Source organism: Glycine soja, chromosome 20 (assembly GCF_004193775.1).
Source record: "Glycine soja cultivar W05 chromosome 20, ASM419377v2, whole genome shotgun sequence".
In the NCBI taxonomy this organism is placed as follows: domain Eukaryota; kingdom Viridiplantae; phylum Streptophyta; class Magnoliopsida; order Fabales; family Fabaceae; genus Glycine; species Glycine soja.
The window spans coordinates 49,087,154-49,108,507 of record NC_041021.1 but is presented as its reverse complement, the minus strand read 5'-3'; the positions used below and the strand labels follow the sequence as shown (position 1 = coordinate 49,108,507).

General features: G+C 33.8%; 3 protein-coding genes across 14 annotated transcripts; 1 reads left to right on the top strand and 2 right to left on the bottom strand.

Moving 5' to 3' along the window:
- Positions 1-537: 537 nt before the first annotated feature.
- On the bottom strand, positions 538-8,530 carry LOC114403281 (phosphoribosylaminoimidazole carboxylase, chloroplastic-like). 12 transcript variants are annotated; one of them, XM_028366136.1, is made up of 19 exons: positions 8,215-8,530; positions 7,952-8,115; positions 7,219-7,261; positions 6,581-6,841; positions 6,196-6,411; positions 6,007-6,118; positions 5,747-5,809; positions 5,521-5,659; positions 5,262-5,317; positions 4,704-4,777; positions 4,384-4,531; positions 4,035-4,208; positions 3,533-3,620; positions 3,281-3,397; positions 2,466-2,563; positions 2,260-2,377; positions 2,087-2,181; positions 1,157-1,263; positions 538-1,038 (listed from the first exon to the last, which is right to left on the bottom strand). In XM_028366136.1, the coding sequence occupies exons 4-19, from the start codon at positions 6,778-6,780 to the stop codon at positions 942-944; spliced, it is 1,902 nt and encodes a 633-aa protein (XP_028221937.1). In that variant the 5' UTR covers positions 6,781-6,841; positions 7,219-7,261; positions 7,952-8,115; positions 8,215-8,530; the 3' UTR covers positions 538-941. The 12 variants fall into 12 exon arrangements, with proteins under 12 accessions (XP_028221937.1, XP_028221938.1, XP_028221932.1 ...); XM_028366137.1 differs by having other exon boundaries at positions 6,581-6,898; positions 7,230-7,261; XM_028366131.1 differs by having other exon boundaries at positions 7,230-7,261.
- A 3,756-nt stretch (positions 8,531-12,286) lies between these two features.
- LOC114403415 lies at positions 12,287-16,426 on the top strand. Its single transcript, XM_028366373.1, has 2 exons — positions 12,287-12,605; positions 13,833-16,426. Exon 2 carries the CDS (start codon positions 13,934-13,936, stop codon positions 16,184-16,186), a length of 2,253 nt encoding a protein of 750 aa, XP_028222174.1. The 5' UTR covers positions 12,287-12,605; positions 13,833-13,933; the 3' UTR covers positions 16,187-16,426.
- A 1,823-nt stretch (positions 16,427-18,249) lies between these two features.
- On the bottom strand, positions 18,250-20,164 carry LOC114401267 (uncharacterized protein At2g34160-like). Its single transcript, XM_028363742.1, has 5 exons — positions 20,037-20,164; positions 19,872-19,920; positions 19,009-19,071; positions 18,854-18,918; positions 18,250-18,649 (listed from the first exon to the last, which is right to left on the bottom strand). The coding sequence occupies exons 1-5, from the start codon at positions 20,148-20,150 to the stop codon at positions 18,542-18,544; spliced, it is 399 nt and encodes a 132-aa protein (XP_028219543.1). The 5' UTR covers positions 20,151-20,164; the 3' UTR covers positions 18,250-18,541.
- Positions 20,165-21,354: the final 1,190 nt, after the last annotated feature.

Below are 21,354 nucleotides of genomic sequence, written 5' to 3'. Positions count from 1 at the left end.
AATTACACTTATTAAGAAAATAAGTAAAAAAAAAGTAATTAAAATTGTATTAAAAACTAAAATGATACTTTCTAGAATTCAATTTTTCTTCTTAAACTACATTATGAGACAGGAGTCATATACTCATAAGACACTTGTTAAATAGATTCCAAAATTGAAAAAAACAGTAAATGAACTTATTGTTTTTAAAAGTTTTAATATTATAAATGTTATGTACGTCCCTGTAATAAGGAATGCAGTCCACAGTGTTCCCACTTTTTCAGTATCCATCTCATACAACACTGAAGCTGCATCGCTGAATGATCCCAGTTATTGGCCACACTATTAATGCTGACGAACTATGTTAGAATCAGCAACGAAAGTAAAGTCAATTAAAAGTATTTGTCAAAACATTTGCAATACCTATTGCTCAGTGAGTGGACAACAAACTACCATGGACATGTAACAAAGCACTATCAAAGCCAGAGAAAACTACCACCAAAGACCTTTAAAAATGTGAAGGGATAAAAGGGCCAAAGATTCATAAAACCAAAAAACTATGGACCAAAAGGAAAATATAAAACCAAAATTTGTTCCCAACTTCACCTAGCAACCAAAATAAAATACAAGTTCTACATTTTGGCTCATCATTTGCTTTCCAGCTGATCAAATCTATCCCACAACACTGGCAGGGACTTATTTTGATAACAGTCAATATCAATGTGAATACAAGGATTTTCTGCCAGATTACACAATTTTCATCTGTTGCTATATGTTAGCAATAGAAAATAGAAAACCTGTTGATTTAGGTAACAAAACATATAGCTCGAATTATTCTTAACCTACTTATTGATACCATGGGTCTATACACCCTCCATGTGAAATCTTTTCTATCAAAATTTTGTAGTTGACCAAAAATGAGAAATGAGCCTAAAAAATAATCACCAAATTAATGGGGATAATTAACTATTGTTTAAGTAGGATTTCCAGCCATGTTTTTCTAACTTATCTCCTTTGCCCAATACGCTTTCCTTTTGGGCCTCTTGATATTGACTCATCCTGCACAATATTGTAAATGGAAAGTGAGATTATGTTTCCATTTCTTTTTGCGAACTTTACTTTAATGAACAAATTTTACATCACAGATTATACAGAAAGGAAGAGGGGGAAGGGAAACCTTGACAGAAGATTATCATTGGCAACACCCAACATCCTCACTGCCAGCAATCCAGCATTAGTTGCATTATTAACTGCAACAGTGGCAACAGGGACACCTCTCGGCATCTGCACAGCAAACAAATGAATTTGTTAGCAAGAAAAGGCTATGGTAGTGTTTGGTTCAATCTTTTTTACCTCTTAACTTCTATAGAAGCTCTACTACTTTTGAGCTTTTGTTTATTTAAAAATAAATAAATTTAAGAACTTTATAAAAATTGGATTTAACTCGACTTTTTTCTTTTCTTAAAAGAAACTCAAAAAAACCTGAGCCAACACTATGTACATGTTACAAACCAGCTTTAATAATTTGATGCAGTCCTAAGTCACTGGTGCAATTTCTTAAGCCCTATCCAATTGATGTAGTCGCTGGCTGTTAGAGCCTAAACCAATTTATCAAGCCCAAAGGATCATCTGGTCGACTGGTCACTAGGAGATGAAAAAGGGAAGTCAGGAAGGTGTGAGGTGGGGTGCTGTGCTGGCAGAGAGAGAGTAACTGTTTTTTAGGGATTTTGGGTTAACATATAAGCTGTGGGTGTGTGAGGAGGGTATGGGAGGTAAATCATTGTGTTGGTTGTGGATAGAGAGCAGCAGCTCTCTGTAGGAGCCTCACTCTGTGGCATTACTCATTAGGGATACTCTTCCACAGTAATTCCCTCATTTCATGAATAATACATGTTCCATACCTCTCTTGTTGCATTTTTTACCGTTTAATTGATATTTGGTGACTCTGGTTCCTAAGACAATGAATTTGACAATGATTCCACTTCTTCGGTTGATTCATGTCAGGTTACTCAAAACAGATATAAAGCAAGGCAAAATAAGGGTAAACTTTGAAGATGGACAAAAGGAAGCCACTAGCACCGCCACCAATGAGGCTGAACCAACATACCTGGACAATTGACAAGAGTGAATCAATCCCATCCAAGGTAGAAGCACGCACAGGAACGCCAATAACAGGCAAGGGAGTAAGGGCAGCAACCATACCTGAGATTTGAAGCTTTATTAATGGCAAAAAGACACTACCTTGGGATAATTATACATAGCAAAATTTAAATAATTTACCAGGCAAGTGAGCTGCACCACCAGCACCAGCAATAATGACTTGTATGCCTCGTTCATGAGCAGATGAGGCATAAGAAAACATCAATTCTGGAGTCCTGTGAGCTGAAACTATTCTTACCTGAAATTTGGTACATATATACATTATATTTAAGGATAAACAACTTCATACACAACAAACCACCTCAGGGAAATTAGAACAATTTTACCTCGTGAGGCACACCAAACATCTCTAAGATTTCAGCAGCACTTTTCATAACAGGTAGATCTGAATCAGAACCCATTATGATCCCCACATGTGGTGCAACTACAGTTATCAAATAAAACAAAGCATAAAGTGTGAGAATAACAAAATTTTAACTTCAAAATTTCAAATATAGTGCTCCTCTCCAGTTTCCTTAATTATAAGAGAATGGTTAACGGTAGTTTCTGATCTTCGTCAAAGAGTAGATAGCAACACACAGAAGGGATGACTGAAAGCAATATAAGGATGAGACATAATAACAATAAAAATAATGTCATTATGATAATCTTATTTTATTCTCTCTGTTCATTAGCTACTAACAACTTTTTAGTGAAATATGAGGAAGAAACAATTAATTTGTCTCACCAGTGTCATTACAAAATGCAGGTAATATCCAAATTTGTACACAGGTGTTTGCTCAAGTGTCCAAGACAACAAGTCAACAAAATATAAATTTAATAGGATGCCTAGTAAGAAGTGTCCAAAAAAGTCGCATAAGGTATGCTACAAACATGTCTTGCACTACAACATCTAGAGCAAGAGGAGTGTCCGTGCTTTGTAAACTGATAGGTGCTTCAAATATTACTCATATCCTTAGTCTAACTAAAGCGGCAATGTAGCTATGAACTACTCATTGTACATGTGCAATTATTGTTATTGCATGAGTCAATAAAGATATTAAATGGAGTTGACTGTGAAACCATCTTCCTTCATTGGTCTAGCAACATAAGATAAATAACTACAAAGATAAACTATAAGGGAATAAAGTCCGTCACTAACCTGCAGTCTTGCCATCTAATTCTTTCCCTTCCACCAATACAGCAAGATTGCTTTCAATATTGCTAAGGGAAGGCCCAACAATGGTTATATGGCCCATCTTTCGTTGCTTTCTCATCTCTGACAAATTATTATGATGGTGTTATTTACTAGTCATACAAGTGATTAAATGCCTTTTAAAAAAAATACAAGTGATTAAACAACAAACAAGAGGGGAGTAATCAACCTGAAATTGCTGCTTAACTAGAAGTTTACCTGGCTTATCATACCAATGAACAGTTGCCCCAGGGATGGTCAATGCCCTTTTGATCAATTGATGAGCTAATTGAAAACCAAGACCCCCCTAAAATCATTTAGCAAATTTAACAGACTAGAGTATGAAACAATGGTAACTAAAGAGAATGATCTTTTCAAAACAAGTAAATGAATTAAAAGGAGCACTCAGCAGACAGCAGCCTTTAATTGCATAACCTTCATCCAACTATGAACCAAATATATAACATGAAAAAAAGTCAATCATTGTTTGCAGGTTCATGACAGCAGAGAAGATTTTACATCTAATTTGACTTTCTTACGTTCTGACGTTCAATTTCAAACTCTCTTCCAACCATGGACCAAATAATAATAATAATAATGAATCCCAAACAAATATAATACCATCACCTCATCAGGTATGGGAGAAAACCAGACTTTTGTTCAGATTAATGACAAAGGTGAAAGGAATGGAAAATGGGGAAATACTTTATGCTGATAGTACCTCTTCTTCACCCAATATATTGTACATGATAGCAGCTGGAGTTTTCAGTGATGGATCACCAAGTGGAAGACCAACAACAGCCCGCAAATGTTGCTCATATTGTGAGGTATAGCAAGATTCAATTGTGTGATGACCACTATTGTGAGGTCTAGGTGCCACTTCATTTAATAAAATCTGTGAAGAAACACAGGCATGGTCACTATCAGGGGATTGACAAACAAATATAATGCATTTGCATTGCAACGGCAGAAAATTTACTTGTAAAAAGAAGTCAATTCAGCAGTCAAGAAAAAACAAAAAACAAAAACATTGAGGCATTTCCAGAGTTGATGAAGAAAAAAGTCACAACCTGTCCATCCTTAGTCAAGAACAATTCAACTGCAAACACACCAGCACCTTCTAGAGAGTTAACAGCATTCAAAGCTACTTCCGAGGCAAGCTCCCTCGTCTTCCATTTCAAATTAGCCGGAGCCTTAACTATGTGACATATGTTGTCCCTAGAACAAAACATAAATCTTTAAGTAGATATATAAGAAAGCTGAAATGATACATTGCCGATCAGATTAGTCATTAGCGAGATTACCATAACCGAGATTTTGAATTTAATCTGTGGGAACTCTTGATTTAAAATCTTTCAAATTAATAGAATGCATGTGTTCTGCAAGTTACCTATGTATAGTTTCAACAACAGGATAGCATGAAATTGAATTGTCTCTGCCTCTCGCCACAATGACAGCTAGTTCCTGTCATTATTTTGGGAGAAAAATATGTAAGGTCCATAAACTCATAAATAACATGACAAAATTGGTAAGTTTTAAGAAATAAAAAACATTTTTGAACAATTGAAAGGCAGGTTTCAGATAAGTAAATTGCATGAAAGCACTATGGAGTATAATATAATTCTTTGAAAGGAAGGAGATTTAATAGTAAGAGAACTTCGCAAATGAAGCAAGCATATTATGGCATTGGGAATAAGTTACATCCCAAAATAATTTACATTCATGAAAGGAAAACTGTTATCAAAGGTAAATACAGTAGAGACTGATCAATAACCATACTCAACAATAGAAACAATCCTTTCAGATTCAGAAAAGTTAATAAATTGACCACAATTTACAAAAACTCAAGATTTGTTAGCTTAGCACCAGTAATATCACCTTCCATCATACAATTAGTGAATCATGGATTGAAAAATCACTATCAGCAGCAAAAAATATAGACATTGACCTTGACAAAAGGCGCCCATTTTTCAGCATATAAATCACGACCAAATCCTCCAAGAGCTGCAAAATGGGGGGAGTGGGGGGTTAAGGAAGAAGAGTAAAAAAATGGAAAAAGTGTGCACATATCAAATAGGCAGGAAGATGTTTTTCTTTTTCTTTTGGCTAATGAAGGACAAGTATGAATTCAAAGATGAGTTTTTCCCTGTTCTCCCTTTCTTAAGAAAAGAAAAGAAAAAAAATACACCTGTTAAAAAATTAATTACCATCCACAGCAGAAGGAAGTTCCTCTTCACTTTTGACGACAAAGTTTCCTCGCCCGTCATAAGCTAATCTCCTACTCTTGATCATAAGAGGATAGCCAAAGAGCTCCCCTACTTTCTTAGCACCTTCGAGATCATCTATCTGTTCAAAACATATTCACTTATCCTCAATTCGTATCCTAAAGATGAATTTTCAAATACTATTATAACCAAGATAAACAGTACAGACCTTCATAAACTCAGGAAGTGGAATGCCATGCTGGGAGAAGTGAACCTTTTGCTGATACTTATCCTATAATATGTTAAATAGTCATGTCAAGGAAACTATTCAGTTAACATTACTCTTATCTTTAAAATTATTGAAATCATCAAGTCAATGTAAGGTGAAATATGATCCTACTACAATGGGTAGGCTCTGCATAAGGTGGATATATCTAGTTATTCATTTTCTCAATTAATACTACAAGCGAAAACCAGAAAAACAATCACCTGAATAATTCTTACTGTAGAGGCTTTGGGCTGACAGTCAACTCCTTGTTTCTCAAGTTTTTCCAATGTATCAACATTAACATGTTCAATTTCAATAGTCAATACTCCACATCTGAGCATCATACTTTCCAATAAGTCGCATAGAAAATGACAAATTCAAAACAACATCAATTGCACAAAATATTTAACCTCTTGGCAAATTCCTCCACTGTAGTGCTGTCATCAAAGCTTCCAACCATATGATGATAAGATAGGGAACTAGCAGGGCAATTCTCCTGTGGATCCAAAACCATGACTTTAATGGCCATCTGAGAAGCAGCTTGACACATCATACGACCAAGTTGCCCTCCTCCTAGAACCCCAACAACCACTTCAGATAGTCCATGAACAGGTGACTCATTATTCCTGCACACACCAATACCAAATTTGGGGCTTTTCACGTGATTTTCAGTTTCAGAAACATCTAAAGACCAGATATTTTACATTTATCTGCCTAAGTTGAAGAAAGCTGAGAAAAGGGTCAAAACCCCAACAATTACAAAACAAGCGCCACAAATAACAACGCAAAAATAACCTTAGAGAAACTGTATCATCCTGTGTTGTTGCTTGACAAGCAAGATGGGGTTGGTGACACTGCTTTAGCTTTAAAGGAGGAGATTGCTCCATGTAGAAACCCAGTGAAGAGGTTGTCTTAATAGAGGGATTAGAGGGTCTGAAGGCAAAACCTGAGATGGTGGTGTGCCCTGACAACACTAGGTGTGCACTTTGAAGCATATTCAAACCTTAGTTTTTGTCACAAACACCTTCCTTGTCTGTGTGCCTCGTCTTGAGCTGACTTTTACATATATATAACACAACATAAACCAAAAACCCATTTGGCTTAGAGGGAAAGCTGAAAAGGGATTCATTCCAAAATAATAAAAAAATTACATTCTCTTTCTAAGTTCCAACAAAACAGGATTGTTAAGTTTCAACTTTATTTGCTACTGCCTACAATGATAGGCAGGTATAGAAGAGAAAATTCCATTTTCAAATCCAAAGAGCTTTTAGTTTTAGGCAAGCCAATGCATATAAATTTCCTTTATGATACCAAGCAAATTTAAGATTTACTAACAGGATCTGCTTCTATTACTTAAATAAGCAGGCCAAGGCTAAGCAATGGCTGTAAGAATATAAATACATAAGAGGTGGGAGGGAGGGGGAGGGGGACACCTGTTACTTACTATTGTTATCTCATGAACTGCATTAGGTGAATCTGCAAACAAGGGGAAGGCTTCAGTAATACCAGCAAGTAAAGAGCGACTTTATAATTAAACAAAATAACAACAGCAACAAATATGTACCCAAAAAGAGGGAGGCTAAGACCTTGCAAACCTCCATCTTATAGAGACTATAAATGAGAGCTATGAGTTCAAGCTGTTTGTTGCAGCAATCATATAAGCCCTATAAATACTAAAACAACATATTCACCAAGTAAAACCATTCCTTTTATCATTGAGATTGGGTGGCGAACTAGTTACTCAATCTTCCAACTTCCTGCTGTAATATGTTCCTTTATAGTTTATATAAAATAAACATATCTAGCAAACCACACTTGACTTCATCACTACATTGAGAAAAGAAACTAAACTAGTACCAATCAAAGACAAGGATTTAGCTCCTTTAAAGATGAGGAAGTGCACTTTCAACTGTTGAGAATTGTGATAAAATCAAACGCATACACAACGAACTCTAAAGTTAGTTACAATCTCAATTCTCATATGTTGTGATTATTAATACACTCCACTCCATTTACTTTAGATGAGTCAAATCCAAAGGTAAAAACCCAGTTTCTCACTTCCTAGCATGCATTGATTCCATAGGATTACTAAGTAAACTGCTTAAATCTAAAATAACAACGTTGATCTCTAACTGAAGCAACCTACCCCAACCCAACTTTTCTTACTTGGCACAAGAAGAATAGAGCTGCTCCTGTGATGAAAACGAGTTTTTATTCAAACAATAGTTTTTGCCTCAACAACCTTCCAAGTCCGTGTGTCTTGACTTGGGGTGACTTTTTCATATATATAAACTACACAAACCCAAAACCCACTTGGCATATAGAAAAAGCTAAAAATAGGGCATTTTGAGTACAGCCTTTAAATATTAAAAAACTTAAAAAACTTGTAGACGAGAAGGTGAAGCCGGAGAGAATCTCCGGCGAAGTACCTGCAGGGGGAGCGGTCGGCGGCGATTAGGGTCTCGCGGATACAGAGGCTGCGACTGAAGGAGGACGACGACACCGTTTTGGTGAGCGGTTCTATTTAAAGCACAACCAGTTCCAATTATATTGGGAGTTTATCACTTGCAGAAGCAGAACACAAGGCTTTCTTTTTAAATAACTTTTTCTCAGCTTCTCAAAAATATTTTCCAACAAAGAAATAGAAAAATATATACTTTAAGGATGCGAATAACAAATTAACAATGATCTGTGGCTCAACTTGAGAACCATTCCGTCCCTTCCCGCCCAGCTTTTGCTGTCAATGCTGTGGTAGCTCTTAGCTGTGTTCACTTTTTTAAATAATAATAATCATAATCGGAAACCACTGTCATTCACGTCTTTTTCAAGTGTTTTTTTTTTAAATAACTTTTCTTAGTTATGATGAGACTAGTATTTTAGAGTCTCTAATATGCAGGATAAATATTTTTTATATGACTAAAATTTATAATAAATAAATATTTTTTAATATATACAATTTTAAAAAATAAGGGTAAGAAAAATTTATCATATCTTGACTTAATTAATGTAATAAATAATTGATTACAATATGATAGGATGCATAATTATTATTTTATCATCATATTCTAACCACATCAAATAGATGTAATAGGAATAACTTGAGAAAGAGAAAAGAAAGAGACTCATCTTATATCATTTCCTAACTCAAATTCCTCTGAATAGGATGGGATAAAGGGTAGGAATGCAGGATAAAAGATTATCATATCATATTGACGCAACAAAACTCATCTTAGAGTTGGTTTATTACTTAGGTGTTTTTAATAATTATTTGTTCCGCACTTAGACTACCAGAGGTGGGTCATTCTTGATCCTTTTGTATCAGGGAAATGCCCTTGCAATGCTCTAATGCTTAAATGGGATATAAAGTCAATTGTGCCTTCACATTCTGAACCTAGTTCACGTACTCCTTTGATGGATGAATAATTTAACTCTTAAAACATACTATAACCTCAAATAGTAAAGAGTCAACATCAGGTATCAAACCTCCAATGGATGATTTTTGGTACCCGAGACAATTTTACATAAAAATAATTAAATATGAATTTTTCCACTAAATATATCATTGTTTTATGTGTTAACACAATAAAATTTTATACCACGTCGTTAATCATGTAAATCTTCCTTTTATTTAATTTGAAAGTATATTTATTTAACTTTAAAAATACCTTAAAAATCAACACAGGTGGTATAGCAATATTTCTAAAATAATTTTGTATGATGTAGAATTTTATAATTATTTAATTAGAGGTTTTTATAATATTAACAATGTTTAAGACTATGTTTGACCAAATATTTCAATTAGTTTGTAACTTTTTTTACCAACTACAAAATTTGTTTAAATGTTCGATAAATAAGTTTTTTATAATAATTTTATTGTTTTTTCAAGCACTACTTGAAATTGTATTTTTTAAATGCTAGTTTTTAGTTTTTTTTATATTTTATTTCCTTTTTATTTTTAATATATATCAAATTCTTAATAATTATTTTTAAATAAATCATAATTTTATTTTTTTTGTTATTTTATATTTTTTAACTACTTTAATAACTAGTTCTACCAAATAATTATAATTTTATAAGCTAATTTTTCACTTTGTAACTTTCAGCTAATCTTATTAAACATAACCTATGTAAAAAATAATGTTTAAGGTAAAATACAATTTTAAAGAATAATAATATACAATTAGGCTAAATTATATATTTTATAATATAACAAACTAAAAAGTTTCATTATTTTTCAATAACGATTTTAGATAGTAATAATTAAACAGATAAAGTCCAAACATTGGTATAATTTTGTACAATTATAACCTCATTAATATATTTAGTTAAAGGATGTGGTAAATAAGTTAAGTGCTATATATATATATGGATGTCAATAAAGGTTGATCCAATTATTGATGAAGATCTTGTTGATAGTAATTTGTAAGTATTTTTAGGACCATCTTTTTTAACAAAAAAAAGCATACACGTATGAATTAATTGATGCAAAGTTATTTTAATTTAATTATTGATTTAAGTTCAAGATCTCAATATTTAGTTGGATTAATATTAAGAGAAAAAAAACTTATTATTTGCAATTGTCCTATCTAGTCAAGTATAATTATCTCTTAAAAAAACACCTACTGTGTCAAAAAAATTGCTAAGTGGTAAAAATAACAAAATATGCTTAATAATCCCAGTCAGAAAGGTCATAGTACATTTGGAAATGTATAATGTATTAATGTCGTAGGTTATAAATTCAAGATCTGAATGAATTCTAATTGAATTTGTTTTTTTTTAACATTCTATTTGATTTAGTCTGGATTGAGTTTCAAACAGAGGGATATTCTAAACATTTTTTATGAGTATTTTAAATACTAAAATCTTAAAATACATTATTTAATTCAATAGTTTAATATTGAAAAGGTTGATCAAGTTAGTTTAAGCTACAAACGATAAATTGAAAGGTCAAGAGGGGTCTGGCTCAAGCTCAATTGATTAGGTAAGGATGTGCGGATTGTTAAACTGCTGAAATTATTTTCAATTCCTATGATTAAAAAAAAAAAAAAAGAACAAAATGGATTATAATTGATGTAGATTGGTTTGAAATTTAAGCGAAATTAAACCAATCAATCAAACTAAATTTGCTGAGTAAAACAAATCAAATATGATGCACATCCCTTGCTATTTTTTTTTTTTTTTGAAGGATCCCTATCTAAAATTAATTAAAATGCTCAGTTTACTTTGACAATTGAACTATTTTTGAAATTGAAAATAATTGCGAGCATGGCAGGTTGCATATAGATATGATAATGAAGATTAGAGATTATTATCTTCTCTCACACCCAAAATCGTTTCTATATATTGTGGCAAAACCAACTGACACTCTCACAAAAGCCAGTTTGGATAATTCTGGCAAACAAGAAAATTCACTCAGTGGTGGAAAGCTTCATTCTTTAGTGAAGATTTCTGTCATAAGAAACCTGCAGAGCCAGAGCAAAAGAAAGAAGAGGAAGATAATAAAACAAATACTACTAGTGGACTACTATCTTTGTGTCAAAACCATGGAAGTGATGATGAGGATTAGTAGTCATAAATATTGAAAGACTTTTTCTTTAACTGTTGCTCTTATTGGATTGTAATTGTAGTTTTTTTCTTTTTAATATGTAATTGTAAGAATGAGTGTCTTGTACATATTTTCTATTCGGGTGTGTTGACGAACATATCCAATCTAATGAAAACCTACAAAATTGATTAAAAAACCTAAAAAAATAAACCAAAAATAAATGATTTCAAATTTGAAAAACAAATTTTTATTGGATTGGATTTTAGATTTAATTTTTAAAATTGATTTAATCCAATCTAAATTGAACGCAAATATTTTTGTTCATATTTTGACAATATCACTCATGTTTATATTTTTATTTTTTATATATTAATAAAAATTATCACATAACTTATTATTATTTATAAAAAATATATTCAATTAAAGATAATATCTTCTAACTACTCGAGTTGAGATGCTAGTTATATAATGATATATAAATGAAACATTGGATATTTTAAATTAATTTTTCTTATTATTTTATTTAATAATTTCTTAAAAAATAAAAGTATGATTAAAATTGAAAATTAATTTAATCCAAATCACTTTAAATTAGATTGGATTAAAATTTTGAAAAAAACAATTGGATGATGAATTAAAAAAGCCAAAGTGATCATATTAAATAATTATTTCATTCAAAATTAATTCAATTTAATCCATGATCATCCCTATTTCTATTATGAATAGAATAGAAAACAAAAAAGTACAGTTTTCAAGCTGTTGCAGAAATGCTTGTTATCTTGTTTAAGAGGAAGGGGTGAATCAGAGGATGGAAGAAAAGAAGCATAAATTAGGCTGATTTATTTTATTTGTAAAAAAAAATAAAAAATAGATTACTGCTACTAGTGTAGAGTGGGGCAAAACAGTAATTCGCCGAAACAGAAAAAAGAAGAGGTTGAATTCCTTTGACCTAAATACCCTCTTTTTGTGGATAGCCCCAAACCTGTATTCCCTTCTCAGCCCTCACAAGCGATGCTTCTGCTACCCCTCTAATTCCCAATCTTCCTCTCCTCTCCTTGCCCTTCGTCTTCTATTTCCGATTTACTTTCCCCGCCAATTTTCCTCAACCTCTTTTCAAATTTCTCTTCCTTCTCCTTCAATTCACAAAAACCCTTCGATCCGCTCTGAACCCTCGCCCTAGTGCCCTTACGAGCATTACCCATCTCCCTTTTATGTTTTTTCCAGATCCTAAGGCCATGGTTTCACACCCTTTTGAGAAAAGGTGAAAGCTTTCAGGTAATTTTCCAACATTATGAATCTTTAATCATCTGGGTAGGGTAAATGCTCATGGGTATTAGTAAATTCTTCTTTTTTTTAGTCAATTAAATTGTGGGTAATGGATGTGATTTTATGTTTTCATGAAAGGTTGTGTCTTTTTTGTTAGTTCACTTACCTGTAAAGCTGTTCCACATTACACTTCTTATTTTCCCTGTTCTCACCCTACCCCAATGAGTTACTATAGTCCAACTTAAGTTATTTGGAGTCTTAAGGTAAATGCATATTTTGTTTTTCTTGGATAGTGTAAGTGATTTTAGTTTTTCATGAATGTTACCCATTTTCTGCAATGAAAAGGCGGTGATTTTCGTTCTGGGGCTTAGGAAATTGAGTTTCTGTAATTTGAATTTGTTTTTGGATGGTTATCGATTAATAGAAGTATGAACGGAATGTTTATGACATGGATAACAACTGGATGTCGATTCTATTTCTATGTAACCATAGATGATAGATTTGTGGGTTTGTACCCCCAACTGTGCAAATATAATTATAAGTGTGTGTTTTGGATGAGCTTACAAAATTGATTTTAATTTGAATTGGTTTTGCAAAATTAATTTTGATTAAAATTGATTTTGAAGTGATGTGATGTATGCTTGAATGTATTTATTTAAAAAGCAAGTTAATAGTAAAACTTGGTATACAATTTCTGATCCAACACAAAAGATACCTAAAGTTGTTTCAACTCAAAATCAATTCTAGAATCAATTCACCAAACATGTGAACATTTACCTAAAGTTGTGTTAGCTGTCATTTCAGTAATTCAGTGTGACTCTTGATATCTTAACATGAATCAAACGTGCACTACATCAATAGTTAATGTTTCATTATGTAATTTGTGATTTATGATGAGTGATGGCACTTGAATTTGCTAAGGGTGTAAAATTTTCCCTTGTCTCATTTGAATTATTTATTTGCTGCTGTTTCAGCATAGAGGCCCGACATGATTTAGTTAATTGTAACTGTCTAATTGTACATTTGCTATGTATTTGAGGTGGGGCATTCGAAGAAAGGATAGAAAAGTAAAAACAAGGAGAAATAAGTGGTTTGTTTTTGGCATGCTTTGTGAACTGGTTGCTTGTATGATTTTCCATTATTTCTTTGTTTCTTTCTGGTGATTAGGACTTTTATTTTTAATGCACCTGACAGAGGATTGATATTGTTTATCTGACTAGTCTTTTGTTATTGTAGGATCTTGCAACAGTGTCTCATCCATAAAGCCATTATTTAAGCTGAACAGTGGTTCTTCTTGTTGTCAGCTTGTCACTATATATAGTGATTTTATATCTTTGATGGCCAATCACGATTTGATACTTGGTCAAAGCCACAATTTAGCACTTGGTCATGATCAGCAATTGGTGCTGGGCCATGACCATAATCTGGGCCTCAGCCAGAACCATGCATTGGAAATGGGATCAGCCCATGAGCACCATTTAGATCTGGGACAAACCCATGATCATGAACTGGGCTTGGGGCATGCCCATGATCATGAATTGGGGTTAGGACAGAACCATGAACATGAAGGTGATGATGGTCACACTTACGAGCACGAGCATGAGCGTGAGCTAGCCATGGATCAAAAACCTGAACATGATGACCATGACTTGCCCCTTCCTGGACAAAATCATGAGTTAGTCCTATCAGAGAACAATGATTTGACTGTTTCAGAGAACCAAGAACTTGATGAGAACATGGGACTGGCTGCGGTTCAGAACTCTGAAATGGGAATTGATTCTGCAAATGATATGGATGTTCAACAGTCACAGCTTGTGGTACCCCCTATAATTCAGGCTCGTACTGCAAGTCCTAGTTATGAATTGTCAGTGGGGCAAGAATTCCCTGATGTCAAGAGTTGCCGAAGGGCTTTGAGGGATACAGCAATTGCGCTGCACTTTGAAATGCAGACTATAAAATCTGACAAGACCCGGTTTACTGCTAAATGTGCTAGTGAAGGATGTCCCTGGCGCATTCATGCAGCTAAGCTCCCAGGGGTTCCAACTTTTACTATTAGGACAATCCACGAGAATCATACATGTGGAGGAATTTCTCATCTCGGCCATCAGCAAGCTTCAGTTCAGTGGGTTGCTAACTCTGTGGAGCAAAGGCTGAAGGAGAACCCTAATTGCAAGCCAAAGGAAATATTGGAAGAAATTCATAGGGTTCATGGTATCACCTTATCATACAAACAAGCATGGAGAGGCAAGGAGCGTATCATGGCTGCAATGCGTGGATCTTTTGAAGAAGGTTATCGCTTGCTTCCACAATACTGTGAACAGGTGAAACGCACTAATCCAGGCAGTATTGCATCTGTTTATGGAAATCCAGCTGATGGTTGTTTCCAACGTCTCTTCATCTCCTTTCAAGCATCTATATATGGCTTTTTAAATCCTTGTCGGCCACTATTGGGACTTGACAGAACATATTTAAAGAGCAAGTATCTTGGAACATTGCTTCTTGCTACTGGGTTTGATGGTGATGGAGCTCTCTTTCCTCTGGCATTTGGAGTTGTTGATGAGGAAAATGATGATAATTGGATGTGGTTTCTGTCTGAACTTCATAACCTGCTTGAGATTCACACTGAAAACATGCCAAGGCTTACTATTTTGTCTGATAGACAGAAGGGAATTGTGGATGGAGTGGAAGCAAATTTTCCCACTGCTTTCCATGGATTTTGTATGCGCCACTTGAGTGACAGCTTCCGTAAGGAATTTAATAACACCATGCTTGTCAATCTTCTATGGGAAGCAGCTAATGCTCTTACTGTAATTGAATTTGAAGCAAAGATTTTGGAGATTGAAGAGATATCACAAGATGCTGCATATTGGATTCGAAGAATTCCACCTCGCCTCTGGGCCACTGCTTATTTTGAGGGGCACAGGTTTGGTCATTTGACAGCCAACATAGTTGAATCTTTAAACACTTGGATATTGGAGGCATCTGGACTTCCAATAATTCAAATGATGGAATGCATTAGAAGGCAGCTAATGACTTGGTTTAATGAGCGCCGGGAGACCAGTATGCAGTGGACATCGATACTCGTACCATCTGCTGAGAGACGTGTAGCAGAGGCTCTTGATCGTGCACGCACATACCAGGTTCTTCGCGCCAATGATGCCGAGTTTGAAGTGATAACTCATGAAGGAACAAATATAGTTGATATCAGGAACCGTTGCTGTCTTTGCCGTGGCTGGCAGCTCTATGGTTTGCCCTGTGCACATGCTGTGGCAGCACTTCTCTCCTGCAGGCAGAATGTTCATAGATTCACAGAAAGCTGTTTCACGGTTGCAACTTATCGCAAGACGTACTCACAAACCATACACCCAATTCCTGATAAATCTCTCTGGAAGGAGTTGTCTGAGGGGGATGCCAATGTTAGCAAAGCTACAGAAGTTGTTATCAATCCACCTAAATCACTCAGGCCACCCGGGAGACCAAGAAAGAAGAGAGTTCGTGCAGAAGACCGTGGACGTGTTAAGCGAGTGGTGCATTGTAGTCGTTGCAATCAAACAGGCCACTTTAGAACCACATGTGCAGCTCCCATCTAAGTTGCTGAATTAATAAATTGGACAGCCTTTAGTTATGTTATGTTATGTTCTCTCCGTGCCTGTAGTCCTTTTTATTATTTATTTAGGTTTTATAGCTTAGACTGGCGAGTAAATGATCTATGTTATTTACTTGACATTAATGTGAATTAATTCGTAGCAGATACTCTATGTGTATATCCTTCAATAATTGGCATTGTTCTTCAATAACGCATATAGTAATATTGCATAATTTTTGTTTCTTACAGTTTTGTAGGGGTGTTCAAAGGTGTAGCCTCAATTTTTTTGGGGGCTCTTATAATTAGGCTTATAGTGAATGTCCACTAAGCCGAAGGCCTCGTAACTTTTCTTAGTGTTTACTTCTGCTACATTCAATTCGTGAATATTGTCCCTTTCGGTCTTGCAATATAACTACTTGTCTACATCAAAGTGGTTTCTTAATATATTTTTTCACCAAATTAACCTTTCAAATGGTATGCAGCTGGTCTTTGAAAAGCGAAATTGATAGCATTAGTTAATTATTAAAAGAACACGTTGACGACATTTATGAATAAAGAATTAATATGTTATCACATAGTTTTAAAAAATAAATATAAAATTGGTTGGATGGTTAAGAAAGAAAAAAAGGAGAAAAATATTGTGGATTCGATCCCTTATATTAACAAAAAATTAACAATTAACATTTGGTGCAAAAGTTAAAGGAGTATTTAGGAGTTTCAATAACGCTATATTTGGTAGATATTTGGTAGAGAGGAAAGAAAATTTTAAAATTTAAGTTGAAGGGAAAATAAAGGAATAAAAAATTAATATTTTAGTTTCTTGAAGTCAATTTTCTTTTTATCTTTCTTCTTTTTTTCTTTCAACCAAACAAAGAAAAAAAAACATCATAATACAGTATTTTTTTTTCCTTTCAACTTATTTTTCTTCTATTTTTCATTCATTCCAAACGCACCCAATGAAAACTCGTCCCGTGCAATGATTCTCCACTGAGTAGAGCCAATAACCCAAATTGTGTTACCGCTTGCTGCCATAGGAAAACATTTGCAAATTTCTAAGTATATATTTTTATAATAATGCGAAGAAGTACATAAATTATAAACTATTTTGGTAGATAAAAGAAGGCTACAATGTAGAGTATATTGGCTTCTTTTTTTTTTTTTAACTCTACTCCTCAAATTGCTCTGGGCTAGAATAAGGGAATTACTATTGGCTCCCCCCAAATGACTATTTAGACCCTCTCCTCTTTAGAAATGAGTTTTTTTTACCGAAATATATGAAGTTGGATATCCCCATAACACAATGAAAACAAGTTTTTTCAATATATATTGAAAAGATACACAACAATTTACTATTTATGGGAGAAATTATATGGCATAAAAAGGAGAATGTGTGGGGGATATATAAGTCTTTTTAGTTAGTTAGGCGGTTCGAATAGCAAAGATGGGGTACTAATAGTAGGATCCCTAGAATTATGTTACGGGATTTGCTATGTGCTCAGCTAATGTCTGTTTCAAGACCAAAAAGAGAAAAGAGTTACCATTTCATATATACAAATTGGGAACCTTCGCAGCATTCTTTATTTTTCCTTGTTCTTGATTTATTTTGCTTTGTCTCTGTTTTGAGGTTGTCTTATCATCCTTATAGATGTGCTTTCTCTCCTTTTTCCTTAAATAAAGTTCTTTTGCCTTAAAAAAACATTTCCCTTTTAGTTTGTGCTTATTAAGTTGAGTAATTCGAGATTGTTACATGCAGTTACAATTATGAACAATGTTATTCAAAAAGTATATTAACAATGAACAGTGTTAAGTATGAACAATGTTGAAATTATTAATCCAGAGAATTGTGTGTATTATTCAATGAAATGGTAAAGAGTATATTTGATTTATAATTGAGAAAAATTAAACATCTGTATCACATGCAAACTTCAACAGAATTATGTTCGTTATTTATTGGTACAGTTCACGAGATGACTAGATGAGTGGCTTCGTTTATTTTTGTTAACATAAGCTCACTTGTAAAAAAATGATTAATGGGAAAAATCCCAGATAAAGTGGAAATCCGCGTAATGACACGTGACAACAACACCTCAGAATAAAAAAAGCAGGTTGGATGAACAGAAAAGGATAATGAGCGAGCTTAAGAGTCACCAGTCATGTACTCATCATCACAATCATATATGTGCAATGAAGAAATACAATCTAAATTGATGATGAAAATGTGCTCTACAACTTTGACCACTCATTGCTGCCTTATCATTGTAATTTTACGACCCTATTTACGTCTATGACTGCAAACAGTACAAAAGACTCAGAATGTTAACTACAACAGTTTCAAATTGAGTGGACTGTCTTATATTTGTCACTTTTTGTCATGATCATCATCAGCAGCTGCTGCTTCTGATTCAGTTGGTGCAGGAGGAGACATCAGATTGTCAAACTTGTCAGATTTCCCCAGCACAATTTCAATCTAAAACATCAAGAAAAAAGGGAGAGATAAAGCACCCAAACAGAGGGGACAACTTAAGCCTTATAGTAAGTAAACCAAGCGTGGGTTTGGTTAAGCATTGAAACCACGTTTAGGGAGAAACACATATTCCAAGGCACAAAAACTCTAAAAAAGCTTTTCTTTTTTCAATCCGAACGCAGGTTCGCAAACACATTGGGAACTCACCTTTGCCTTCTGTACCAGACGACCTTTGTTCTCATCTTTCATGCCAACTGTAGATGTCAATACTTCTGTTCCATTGCAAGATTGATATTGATTAGATTGGAGTAGCTACAACCATCATACAAATGTAAGTAACAGAAAAGAGGAAGAAGCCTTACTCTTCTCAGTGGCAAGTCCATTGTTCTTCAAAATCTCCGAAATTGTGACAACGGTAGCTATAGCTGCATAAATACATGTCATCATTTTTTGCAGAATATTATATTAGTTGGACTTGGAGTGGGAATAGATGAAGCAGGGGACATTTGATTTGTTCAATTGACGGAGGATGTTATGCCAGTACGACAGAATGTGTGCAAACTCTTATTTTCAGTGTTTTAGCATAAAATAAATCACGTAAATGCTTGGACGTTATGCCAGCCATATTCCATGATTTTGAGACGACATAGGAATAATTACAATGAGATGAGAGGCTATAAATATAACTTGGAATGCATAAAATATAAGAAACAAAACTACAAAACAATACTAACACCATGGTAAAAATAATGGCATATTCATCGAGTTGATTCAACAATGCCAAGAATGTAAAACATGCATAGACATTTCAGCATTAAAAATGCTTAAAGAATGTAATAGTTTGTACTAAGTAACAATCAACCAAAAATTCCAACAATTGGGCATGCAAAATATCTCGCATGGTAAAAAGTAAAAAAATCTTATGATCATGATTTTGGCTGCAATGTCAAGTTTTTCAAGTGTATGCTATTGTGATGCGACAATAATTAAGGTCACATTGATCACATTTGTCTATAATGTTTTACAATATCAATAAACACGATGCAATTACAACGTTGACCACGGCTGATATTTAAAACCTTGAACACAAGGTTCCGAGTTCAGCTTTATTTAATTCCTCATGTCAACGGCCAACAATACGAAATTTATACAAGGAATAAGAAGCATCCTTAATTTTGTGTTTTGTCCAAAAAGAAGGGAAATGTGAGTTTGAGAAAAGATGTACCCATTCCAAGAGCAGAAAGCTCAACCTCATCGTGCTGCTGTATGTACCTCTGCATCAAAAAGAAATAATTTCAGTTAGCCATTAATTGATCATATAACTCCAAATTCACGTACGTAAAGGAAAGAAAGACAAATGAAATTTCAAAAAACATAAGAAAGCGATTACCTTGGCGAGATTGACGTAAAAGAAAAGAGGTTTCTTAGTGTTGGAAACCTGAATTCTGTACTTTTTGTGGGAATCGTTTGCAGTTAAAGCAGGAGCAGCAGCTACGGTCGCCATTGTAATTCTCTGTAACTCTAAAACGGTAAAGTAGCGGAATGGGTTAGAGACTCACTTATATAGGTCACGATGACACAACACGTGGCGGCATATTAGGGGGCGTGGACGGAGTAAGAGTAAACTGTATTGAGACGCGAAAATCTGCATGGTAGTTATTTTTTTTGACCGGGTTGCCGAAAATACCCCTCACCCCCCACTGGACCGATTCTTCTGCTCCCTTCCACAGTTCCACCTCACCCAATTCTCTTTTTGGTCAAATTAACATTATTCTCGCAATGTTGTTTTCAAGAAAATATATTTTGGCATCATATATTGCAATTTGATAGATTGGTATAGAAATTTATTTCACCCATTACTCGTTTTATCATTTATCTTCTGTCATTATGCGTGTCTTGCATGACTGCGCCTAAAGAACCATTAATGCAATCTATAGACATACTTCATCGGTTTACCAAATGACTGTTGTATAAGATGAAAAGAATTACTACTATTAAATAACTTTAATCATAGGAAAATATAGGGTGAGTTTGTTTAATATTTAAAAAAAAAACACTTTTAAAAATATTTTTTTAAGAAACAAGTAGAATTTATTTCTTTAAAAAACAAAAAAAAACTATTTATTTTGAGTAAAAACAATTTAGACAATTACAATCAACTAAACCATTTCTCTTGTTTTATTATTATGTGATTCTAACTTATTCCTTGATTTAAGTAACAACAACTCCAATATGCTTTCTCATTCTCTTGTTTTATTTTGTGGTTCTACCTCAAAAGGTATGAGTCATACATAACTCATAAAGAGACTAGAGTTGTACTAGGTATGGTGAGACATGGCTTGACATGAGTGTCTATTTTTTTTTACTTTTGAAAATAGAAATTCTCCACACCCTCGATATAATTTTTCTCTTTATTAAGAGAGTTTAATTCAGATAATTAAAATAGTAGTATTGGATTATTGTAAATCCTAGTATTTGATTTTTGAACAATCTTCATACATATATATAGATATTAGCCGCGTAAGATGATTATGATCCTATCCTTTTTTTTGCTAGATAAATATTTGATTTTATTTATTGATAATGTGAAATATGATTGATCAATTAGATGATGCTATCTATTTAATTATAATTTTATCAATAAAAAACTTGAATATGTTTTTGGTTTAAAAATATGATTATTTAAATTATATTTTCTAATGTTTATA